Source organism: Oncorhynchus kisutch, linkage group LG27, assembly GCF_002021735.2.
Source record: "Oncorhynchus kisutch isolate 150728-3 linkage group LG27, Okis_V2, whole genome shotgun sequence".
NCBI classification, from domain to species: domain Eukaryota; kingdom Metazoa; phylum Chordata; class Actinopteri; order Salmoniformes; family Salmonidae; genus Oncorhynchus; species Oncorhynchus kisutch.
This window is the reverse complement of record NC_034200.2, coordinates 19,115,515-19,127,826: the sequence shown is the minus strand read 5'-3', so window position 1 is coordinate 19,127,826 and position 12,312 is coordinate 19,115,515. Positions and strand designations below refer to the sequence as shown.

General features: G+C 42.0%; 1 protein-coding gene across 1 annotated transcript in view; it reads right to left on the bottom strand.

Moving 5' to 3' along the window:
• Positions 1–12,312, bottom strand: part of LOC109871532 (dipeptidyl aminopeptidase-like protein 6) — a 114,693-nt gene that overhangs the window by 11,967 nt on the left and 90,414 nt on the right. Inside the window, exons 8-13 of the mRNA XM_020462421.2 lie at positions 10,001–10,121; positions 1,403–1,557; positions 1,051–1,148; positions 766–892; positions 508–546; positions 212–319 (exon numbers count right to left, since the gene is read on the bottom strand). Of these exons, the coding sequence (XP_020318010.1) occupies positions 212–319; positions 508–546; positions 766–892; positions 1,051–1,148; positions 1,403–1,557; positions 10,001–10,121 (648 nt within the window). The remainder of the gene's footprint in view (positions 1–211; positions 320–507; positions 547–765; positions 893–1,050; positions 1,149–1,402; positions 1,558–10,000; positions 10,122–12,312) is intronic.

Sequence of the window (12,312 nt, the reverse complement as noted above, 5' to 3'; positions counted from 1 at the left end):
CAGACCAGGCTGGGCACACAGAGGCCGGGATTCAATCCAAGGTGCATTATAGGGCAGCGCATTGAACTTGCCTTGCGCTGCGTTTACCATGAGTGCGTTCTCTGAAGACGTCAGGTGAAATGCTTTTAAAAGGTGCATTGTGGGCTGTCCAGTGCGCTGCTCTATAATGCGGCTACAGTTTAAGAGAAGAGAACAGACTGAGGTGTTTTACCTGGGAGGTGGACATGGAGATATGGAAGAACTTTCCCCTTCCACCCTGAGGAATAGCTCTGGTGAAGAAGAACTTGTATCCGTCATGGGAGAAGAGTGGCTCCTCATTCTGCAACAGGAAGAGAAAGAAGTAGGTGTGTGTGTGTGAGTGAGGGAGTATATTGAGACAGCTCAACTGTTAAACTGCACCTCTGTCCTTCCTACCCCCTCCTCCTGTAATGTATGTATTTCACTGGATCGTTTAAAAAAAATGTGTGTTGTGATACATGTTATGCTCTTAGTGTTCTTATCACTTACCTGTCTGTGTAGCCAGCCCTCACTTTCATCCTCGTGTTTCTAGAAAAATAACAGGGCGGTTACAAAATGAATACTGCATGCATGTCCACCGTGCTTTTTCTCGAGTTACATACTGCAGTATTTTATTTGAATGGAGAGGACGGAAAGTAAGGACAACTTGGATTGTGACTGAGGAGGCAAGAAAGAAGTAGGGCTTAATGTAAGAGAGGGTGGCGGTGTGTGTGTGTGTGTGTGTGTGTGTGCAGGCGCGTGTTTCACCTTGGTGCACACTCCTGTGGTGGCCTCACACAGTGTCAGTATGGAGTTGTTCTGAGCTCTGTTCAGCCAGTTGACTGCCAGCTTGGTGCTGGTGGCCCACTTTACCATTGTGATGTAATATTCTCTTCTAAAAGAAAGAATGGAATGTGTTACAACTTACTTACAATTTTTCTCTGCAGGATTACCTGAAAGGTGACACGTTTGCATCTCTGCTATTCCCTACGGGGTAGTAAATATGACCTTTAACCTTGTGTCACAGTGTCAGTCAGTCAGTGAGACCCTCACCCTATCCTGGGGTCATCTGGCTTCTTCATCTCCACCGTGTGAAGGGGTCCGTTCAGACTCACCACAGACAGGTGTACTACAGGGTTGTCCTCCCCAGCCTGCAGGGGCAGAGACAGCTTATGCCAGAGATCATATCATTCCGTGGGTTATATAGTATCTATATTGACAATTTCTGTCTGCGTGAAGTTGACTGTCAGATCCATACAACTCTATAAGAGTTTATCCCTTTTCTGAACGTTCTGCACAACAACACTACGTACTCATTCAAAACCACTAACCCAGAAAAGTCAAGGCGGTGTAGAGCAGAAAGGACCGAGAATATTGAAGAGACTGTATCTAGGACCTACGGTACCTTAGGGTAGTGACACTCCAGCCCTGTTGGATACAGGGCGCCAGTGAAGATGGGGACCTCCATCTTGCGCACCAGGGTGTCGTTGATGGTGGCATAGGCCAGTCTGAGACCGTCTGGAGACCACCAATGGGCTATGTGGGTCTGCAGTATCTCCTCTGTAACAGCATACACACCAATAAACAATTAACTACTGTATCACAAACAATGTCCATTTATCATTCAAGACAATCGGCCCTCTGTAATTATTGGGACAGTGAAGCATTTTTTCTTCTTTTGACTCTATACTTCAAAGGTTTGATTTGAAATTAAACACTGACTATGAGGTTAAAGTGCAGACTGTCAGCTTTCATTTGAGGGTATTTTCATCCATAAAGGACAGGGTGTTACCTAGTCAGTTGTACAACTGAATGCCTTCAACTGAAATGTGCCGTCCAATAGAAATGAATGGTAAATAATGTATTGTGTCAGTTTGGAGTCACTTTCATTGTAAATAATACATTTCTAAACACTTGTACATGAATGTGGATGCTACCATGATTACAGATAATCCAGAATGAATCGTGGATTATCCGTAATTATGGTAGCATCCACATTCATGTGGAAGTGTTAAAAACATATTATATTCCTATTTACAATAAAAGTGACTCCAAAATGACACAATACATTATTCACCATTTATTTCTTTTGGGCACAAAATAATCTGAAACACAACCAAAACAAACAGCAAATGCATCCAACAAATTTGTAGAGTCACAAGCTTGATATAGTCATTGTGTGATATGAATATGGAACGAAATAGTTCACGTTTTATTACTTGAACTTGAACTTACTTTTGGTGCCCTAAAATGGTGGGACTATCCACAAAAAGTGTTGTAATTTCTAAACAGTTCACCCGATATGGATGAAAATACCCCAAAATGAAAGCTGACCATCTGCACTTTAACCTCATAGTCAGTGTTTCATTTCAAATCCAAACTTTTGGAGTATAGAGCCAAAAGATTTTTAAAATGCTTCACTGTCCCAATAATTTCGGAGGGCACTGTATATGTAGTCAATGCTGTTCATTGACAACAGCTCTGAATTCAATATCATAGTGTCCTCTAAGGTCACAACAAAGCTCAGGGCTCTGGGACTGAACTCCTCCCTAAATAGCTAGGTCCTGGACTGATGGCTCACTCCCAGGGGGTGAAGGTAGGCAAAATTATCTCATCCACACTGATCCTCAACACATGGGCCCCACAAGGGAGCGTTCTCAGTCCCCTCCTGCACTCTCATAGTCACTTTACCAATACCTACATGTACAAATTACCTCGACTAACCTGGACCCCCTCACATTGACTCGGTACCAGTACCCCCTGTATTTAGCCTCGTTATTGTTATTTTATCGTTACTTTAAAAAACTTTTCTTTTTTTACTTGAGGTTTTTTAGTAAATATTTTCTTAACTCTATTTCTCGAACAGTAAGTAAGCATTTCACAACCTGTTGTATTCGGCGCATGTGACAAATTAGATTTTGATTTGAAATGGTCAAACCATACAGACACCGTGGTGAAGAAGGCATGACAGCGACTCTTCAACCTCAGAAGACTGAACAAATTCAGCCTGTTCTACAGGAGCACCATCGAGAGCATACTGTCGGGCTGTATCACAGCCTGGTACGGCAACTCCACTGCCGCTGACTGCAAGGCTCTACAGAGGGTGGTACGCTCAGCCGAACGCACCATTGGGTGCACACTGCCTGCCCTCTAGTACACGTACAACACAAGGTGTCGTAGGAAGGCCAAGAAAATCATCAAGGGCCTCAGCCACCCCGAGCCACAGCCTGTTCTCCCAGCTTCCATCACTGAACGGACATTTACCCTGCCCTCACCCCCCTCAGTCACTTCTCTTTGACCTGCAATGTTGGAGCTCGGAGCTTAAGAATTTCACTGAACCCTGCAAATACATCTGTGACCCTGTGCATGTGACTAATAAAATCATCTAAGTTTAAAAGATCGTCATTGGGTTAATCAGTCCCTCCAGGATTCAGCGATTCTGCGATCGCATAATTCAATGCAAAATCAACCAAACAGCGAACAGCGATATTATGTGAGAGCTCGCAATTTTCACCAATCCCTGCACTTTACCGCATAAAATTGTCCGATCAAAAGCGGGTTCGTAATTTTGACGAATTACAGCACTTTTAACGTGGAAAAGGGCCCGATCCAACCACATGTCAACAAAGTTATTTCTCCCTGGCCTGTCAGTGTATTCACGTGTGAAGACGATGGCAGAAGACCGTGTGAAACAATTTCAAGGGCTGAAAGAATCAAGGTGAGTGATGTTTCAATGGTAAATGACCTGACTGAAATATCTTTATTAATCCATCATCTTTGGTAGAAAGTCAAACTGTCACCGAGAACATTCCGCAATTTCCTGTTTCATTTAATACTCAAAGAGAGAGAGCGAGAGATGTATTCTGCTTAAAATCGTTCTAAAACTGAGCACATTACTTTTATTGCTTTATATGAAATGAACGTGAAGAAAAAAAAACATTTCAAAATGTTTCGCAGAATTTCAGAATAAATTACGCAAAATCAAGAATTCTTGGCCGCAGAAATCACAAAACAAATGTGGCAAAATCCTGGAGGGACTGGTTAATAATAGTAAAGCTAATAGTCTGTTGTTTACTGATACACTGTACTGTACATGTCATCCTGTCCCAAAGTAACTTCATTAGCTGTGTGTGCTGATAAAGGGTATCCAATACAATAACACTGTGTAAACAGATGCTGATGTATTAGATGTGCTGTGGTTTATATCTATTCATAATTAGCCATAGAGTTCCCTTATGATGGAAGACTGCTTATGATATTATCTAACTTCAATCAGTAGAATATAACACTCTGGTTTTTCCTTTTATAGGATATTGTTATGGCAAAAAACGTATTTTCTGGAGGAGATTATGTTGTGTGTAAACATATGTCTTTGTCATGTCTTTCTTTATCATTCATCAGGTGTGAAGAGCACATGTCAAAAGGTCATTTGAAAACAGAGGTAAGGAAAAGGACAAGACAAGTAATTACGGAAATGAATGGACAAAGTCAAATATAATCCACCAATGCCCACCAGGTGGCAACATAGACCTCCCAGGAAGGCCTCCTATGAGAAAAATAGTACAAACAGGCAGCAACCATTCCCTGAGACAAACACAATAATGACTCAACTCCAAAGACCTTGGCTGTGAGTTTTCTGATTCAGTTGACAGAAAATGAGGATGGTCTACAAAGGATGATGAAGACCAGCATACAGAGATTGTGAGTGGGAGAGTGGGAGAGTGGGGGTTGATGGGTATATTGGACATTGAACAACCATGTTGAGTCATCGATCCCCTCTGTAAGAATGAGATACGGATTATGAAATAACTCATTGACCGCATTCAAGAACAGTGGTCAACACAATCTTCAGTACAGTATGACAGCAGACATCCAACAATTTCTATTGCTGCATAGAAGACTGCTGTATAAAATACCATATGGATAATTACAGGGTATGAATAGCAGGGTTGGGGTCAATTCTGAATTGCATTGTGACTTTTAATTCTCTTTAATTCCAATAAAATTATTTAATTTGATTTGAATTTGAATTGGCCACACCCCATAGAAAGCAGAATTTGAATATGAAATACACAATGGGGAGGAAAAACAGCCGCATAAAAAAATTATATAAAAAATATAATTAGTTCCATTCCATTGCCCCCCAATGCACCAACAACCAAGATAATTAACTAAAGAGAAAAAAGAGACAGAAGACAACAAGGCAGAAAAAAATGAAAACAGCTCCTTTTGTTGGTAGTGTTCAGATTTTGCCATGATCGGAGACCGAGTGTTCGTTGTTTGCAGCAACTTCTTTGTTGTTGTAATATTGCAAATGGACGTGGCTGTTTCACCATTAAGGATTCCATCTTTAAAGGATAGTTGAATTCAATGAAATTCTATGATATTCAAATGGCTTATTTAATCTACGCATCACCATAGAAAAGTTTACTTTGACATGTATGGCTACCAATACCATGTAGCATAAGTTTGAAACATTTCATTTTTAAATCGGATTATCCTAAAACAATTTTATATAATTCCAGTGGTATTGAAATAGTCTAAGATCATGTTGTGGGTTGTCTATAATAATAATTAAATACATTTCCCAGATTGCATTAGATCAAACAGTATCGTATGGAAGGGAACAATCTAACATCTCATTACAAAGAAAAATTCTGTTGGGTGTCTTTAGTTAAATTCATGCTAATGTTTGAAATGGTATATGTATTATTTGCATTAAGTGGCATATCGTTAAGATAAAAGACTTGTCAAATGAATGAGATTTTCATGCTTCATGTCTCATTTCAATTGGTTTGAATTGATTGAATTATATTCTACTTCAATTCAAATTCAATTCAAATGTTGCTTCCAGTGGGGTGTGGCCAATTCAAATTCAATAACAATGTATGGTTTGAATGCAATTTCCTTTCAAAATTCTGAATTGACCCCAACCCTGATGAATAAGTTATCTGAAAGATCTGTGCTCTGTGTGCTAACCCACTGAAGGTCTTCAAAGAGAATCAATGGGAGGAAATACTGCTGGAACTAAACTGGCAGGGCTTTGGTGAAGGAGTTCCGAGGTCAGTGAGGAAATTCACTTATATCAGTCTCAGTGTAGTCATGGAGACAGCAAGAGGACAATGCCCCACAGCCCTCAGGGAGACACACAGACGGATGGACAGACTATCCTAACCCTAGCTCCAGCCATAACCGTAACCCTAGCTCCAGCCCCAGCCACAATGCTAACCCTAACTCCAGCCACAACCCTAACCTTAGCTCTAGCCACAATGCTAACCCTAGCTCCAGCTCCAGCCACAACCCTAACCCTAGCTCCAACTCCAGCCACAAACCTAACCCTAGCTCCAACTCCAGCCACAACCCTAACCCTAGCTCCAACTCCAGCCACAAACCTAACCCTAGCTCCAACTCCAGCCACAACCCTAACCCTAGCTCCAACTCCAGCCACAACCCTAACCCTAGCTCCAACTCCAGCCACAAACCTAACCCTAGCTCCAACTCCAGCCACAAACCTAACTCTAGCTCCAACTCCAGCCACAACCCTAACCCTAGCTCCAACTCCAGCCACAACCCTAACCCTAGCTCCAACTCCAGCCACAACCCTAATCTACCTCCCAGAGATGCAGTAACACCTGAGGTATCTCTCTGTGGTGGTTATTTCACACAACATGACTGAAGTGCTTATGTACTGGTTGTAAAAATACAGCAATATGCATAACAGGCCTGATTCAGACTTAGGAAATGTACACCTTCCTACGCACACCTTTCCTACCTACACCTTTACCTTTCCTACGCACACCTTTCCTATGCACACCTTTACCTTTCCTACGCACACCTTTCCTACACACACCTTTACCTTTCCTACGCACACCTTTCCTACGCACACCTTTCCTACGCACACCTTTCCTACGCACACCTTTCCTACGCACACCTTTACCTTTCCTACGCACACCTTTCCTACGCACACCTTTCCTACACACTTTTCAGTAGTTGGTATTCAAAGTTAACTTATGCAGGTGCGTAATGAGCTTTGCAGGCGCATGCTGGATAAATTGAATTTAACCGCTGGAACCCTCCCATTTGCTGGCCAACATATTTTGTCCTGGAGTTTTCAATCAATAGGTTTTACAGTACATTTATCTAAAGCCAATTTGGTGTACTTTTAGTTACAATTAAAAAAACTACTCTGATCTTGCATATTATTTAGGGTTAAGAAAGTATTTATGAATATATATATTTTTTAAACAGGTTTGGAGAGCCTTTACACACTAAACATATTGGTGAATCAAAAATACAATTGTTTGATTCATCCTGAAAGTTGCCATATTCAATAGTTCAATCCATGAAATATTGGAAGGTGAGGAAAATAGGGGTTCAACATAAATCCTATAAATCTCCCCTAACCAACCTCACTAATCATGGAACTGTGTGATGACAATGTACAGTCCAGCCGTTGTGAACCGTGCGCCAGCCTCCGGGTTTAAACTGCTACGTACGGTCTAGTGTTCCATAATGATTCAAATACTCCCAAATGATTGCACAACTTGTAATAAGTTAGCCTAATATGATCCACTATTGCTTGCGATCATCAGGAACAACCGCACAAACGTGACCGAGGAAAGAAAGTTAAACTGACAATGTTTTTTATATATTTGTTATTTTACGAGGTAAGTTGACTGAGAACACATTCTCATTTACAGCAACAATCTGGGGAATAGTTCTGGAGGGGGGATGAATGAACCAATTGGAAGCTGGGGATGATTAGGTGGCCATGGTTCTAAGAGGGCCAGATTGAGAATTTAGCCAGGACACTACTACTCTTAAGACGAGTGCCATGGGATCTTTATTGACCACTGAGACTCAGGACACCCGTTTAACGTCCGATCCAAAAGGCAACATCCTACACAGTGCAATGTCCCCAATAACTGCCCTGGGATAAATAAATAAAATTGACCAGAGGAAAGGTTGCCTCCTACTGGCCCTCCAACACCACATCCAGCAGTATCTATTCTCCCATCTAGGGACCAACCAGAGCCAACCCTGCTTAGCTTTAGAGGCAGGCCAGCAGTGGGATGCAGGGACTATTCTGCTGGCTAATGGAATGATGCAAAATGTAAGGAAACTAACACTAAAGTGACAGTTATAAATTTATGTGGGTATTACTGACGGTGGCTCCCAATGGTGGTTCATATTTAACATGATACAAACTGTCAAATATAAATGTGACAATCCCGGGCATATAATTCAAACATTCTAAAGCCTATACATGAACTTGGCAGGTTCGGCCCTACAGAAGCCTGTAGTTTGGGTCTCCACATTTCATCTACACAAATGATGAGGGCACACAATAAATATTCTGAATAGCGGCACAGGTATTTATAGCCTTCTTCACTGTGGAAAAGGGGCCGCAATACATGACATGTTGATATGATTTTCAGTTTGCTTCCATGTCTGGTTAACATTAGTCAGAATACAAATAGAGCGAAAAGTGCATAAAAAGGGAATTACGTCCGTTTACGTGTTTAACTCGGGTCGGAATTCTCCATCACAGGAACTGTTGCTCCAATCCACTGCACACGTTGCCAGATCATCACCGCTCAATAACACCCTTCCTATTGCATTACATAAACCCCAAAGACATACAGACAACTTCTCGTTTCCTGTCACTACAGTGATAAATCAGCGCTGGGGGTGTTGTGAAGAGACCCACATCCTGCGCTTGTCTAGTGCGGTCGGCTTTGTGTGGCCCTCTCTCTGCTCTGCATGACAATCCTATCCTGTCTCACTACTATATCACCCTCACACCAAGCATTCTGCTCTGATAAGATAGGGAGAGGGGCGCACACACACACACACACACACACTCACACCAGTCTGATGATGCTGCTCTGAGATCAGGTCCTGCAGTTCAGGAGTCATTCCATAAACCTAGTGCAGACAAATATTATGCAACTATGTGGCTGTCTATTCGCACTATAAATAACATGCATATCTAATATCGCGCTTAGGCCTACACAATGGATTATAGCATTAGGTAAGCTTAACTGTGAGTTTACAATCTAGAAATCTAATCAAATATGAAAGCCAATAGGTTTTATGAGAGCTTAGTGCGTAACCACTAATTAGACAGTTGATGGCTAATCCTGCTTGATACTGTACACCAGTCTTGTGAAAGACTGGTTTCCAGCTGCACACTATCAAAAACGGCTACTGTAGGCCTACATAGTGCCAGACTGGCCGATGGGGATATAAGTGTGTTATAATGGGTTTATACTCCTCTCAAAAAATGGATTTGGGATCCAGAATGCCCTGTGGTTGAATTACAGTGACCACTAGAGAGCGAAGAGGTACCACTGTCACCTTGAGCCTAAGGCTGCTATTATAAACTCTATGTAGTAATCCAGTGATATAAGGGGTGACATTGAAAGTAAAACCATCATCCAACAAAACAAATCAATGAGGAAAAAAATGGAGAAATTAAGACCGTATTGAGCAGAACATTTTCCAAATGACCACATTACAAACAACCACATTACAAATGGCGGTACAGTAGTAGTGTGGATGGCAACCAGTTGCAGAGTGAGATTGCAGCGATGCAGACATGAATTAATGAACATTGCCTAAACACAGAGACACAGAGACAAGCGTGGAGAGCTCTGGGGACAGGGAGACAGTGAAATACAACCAGATGTTTCTCTTTATGTAATTACTTACAAACACTAGCCATAGATAGCCTTTGTCTCTGAGGAGAGGGGAAAACTCATCTTAAAAAACTACAATAAAATTGTCTCTATTTTTTGTTATGATTGTATTGGCTTGCTTATTCTTTTAAAACAATGTACAGAATAGGTGGAGTTTATTTGTGATTCCATGCCCTATGTTTTGATACTGCTGCAATCCTGGGGTGTAACTAACAAGCGTTCTCTGTCCTGCTGGTATTTGTAGTTCTGTTAGAATAGCTCAGCTGTATGCAGTAGTGAAGGTGCATTTGTAGTTCGCCTACCTTCATACAGCCAGTCACTCAGGCCATTGAAGATGACTCGCTCCTTCCCTGTGGACACCAGGCGAATGGTTCTGCTCTCCACTGTCGCTCTGTAGTAGATGTTGTTCTCAAAGATAAAGATCTGGGGAAAGAAAGGACATGATGCTGGGTATGGTATCTCCAAAATAACAGTTTTGTGCATTTCAGTGATTTTGCTTTTGCCTCTTGACGTGTTTCAAATGTTGTCTTCTCTGCTTGACACTATGGCTGCCTTGTAATTACTAGATTGTACCTTTCCACACAATAAAAACCACTTTGACTGACACTCCTCCTGGGTAATCTTCATCACAGTGTGACAGACACTCAGTCCTAAAAAAGAACATTCATCCTCCAGCCTGTAGACATATCCACTTACACACACCATGCACAGAAGAGTCCCGTACGAGTCTAAGCCCTGTCTAAGCTGTGGGAGGGAGGGGGCATTCTACTAAGCTACAACATATGCAAGTGTTTATAGAAGGTCATACCAAGGATAATTTCACCATTTGATTTAGAATTTTAAGACCCCTTGAAGTATCAAAAAATACATATAAAAACTATTAGATGACATTTGGGAGGGGGGGGGGGGTTACTGCTATCAGCCCAGACAAACGCAGTGGATAACGGATTGGAACAACAGAGAGTCTTTAAAAAAATGTTCTGAGGTGTCTGTCCTATTCTCTGAGAGATAGAAGAAAGGTAGGGAAACACTTTTGTAATCATTTTTTGCATTTATTTAACCTCTTATTTTTGGTACTAACAGTCTCCATATATACTGTACTTCCAGTCATTTAAAAATAAAAACTGATACAGGGGGACGTTGTGATGCCTGTGGGCTTCCTAGGGCAAAAGAACCGACAAGTATTGTACGGGAGAGTCTCATCTTTCCATAGAGGTGTAATAATAATAATAATAATAGTCTGTAGGCCAAACCGATTTTGTGAGAAGACCGATTTTCGGAATGTCTCATGGTCTGACAAACACGCTCTAGCTCTGTCACCTTTCACCACAGATGGGATGTCTCATGGTCTGACAAACACGCTCTAGCTCTGTCACCTTTCACCACAGATGGGATGTCTCATGGTCTGACAAACACCGCTCTAGCTCTGTCACCTTTCACCACAGATGGGATGTCTCATGGTCTGACAAACACAGCTCTAGCTCTGTCACCTTTCACCACAGATGGGATGTCTCATGGTCTGACAAACACAGCTCTAGCTCTGTCACCTTTCACCACAGATGGGATGTCTCATGGTCTGACAAACACCGCTCTAGCTCTGTCACCTTTCACCACAGATGGGATGTCTCATGGTCTGACAAACACAGCTCTAGCTCTGTCACCTTTCACCACAGATGGGATGTCTCATGGTCTGACAAACACCGCTCTAGCTCTGTCACCTTTCACCACAGATGGGATGTCTCATGGTCTGACAAACACAGCTCTAGCTCTGTCACCTTTCACCACAGATGGGATGTCTCATGGTCTGACAAACACAGCTCTAGCTCTGTCACCTTTCACCACAGATGGGATGTCTCATGGTCTGACAAACACGCTCTAGCTCTGTCACCTTTCACCACAGATGGAATGTCTCATGGTCTGACAAACACGCTCTAGCTGTGTCACCTTTCACCACAGATGAGGAAGTGTGACTTAGGCGGATGTGGTGTATTGAGACGCATCCAGTCACACAAAAGGGAATATACTGTAACGTTGCGGATAAAGTTTGGAATGATCATTTCATGTGTACAAGTTTATGGAGCCTTTGTTTTTCCAGGGCCCCCATATACACAACTAGGATGAGGAAGTGATTTGCTGTTTGGGGTAAGTTTCTTCCCAAAATGTGAAATCACAAAAAAGGTGTCTGTAACATGCCATTTCCATCAAAAATTGAGATTTGGTTGAGAAAAATAAAACTTCTCCTTTAAGAAGAGACTACTGTTGGGTGGATGAGTGTGTGGCACCACCACCAATCCACCGTCAATCCACTCTCCTCTCCTGCAGCTTTACCATGCGTTGGTGGGAGAGGGACACAATGTGTCTTTGAAGTACACAGATCAGACTCTCCGTTATTCTTTTCCATGGTCTTAAGTCACAGGGAGAGGGATGATGATTCTCTTTCATATTCTTGGTATTTGTTTAAAAGTCAAGGGTTGATGTGGACGGGGAATTAAAACGGGACATTTTCCAGCGTGTAGGTGGAATGTATCTCTTGACTTACGACCCATTCAATCAGTTACCATTCATTATATCAATAAGGGATAAGATGAAAAGAAAAAGATTGGGAACAAAGGTA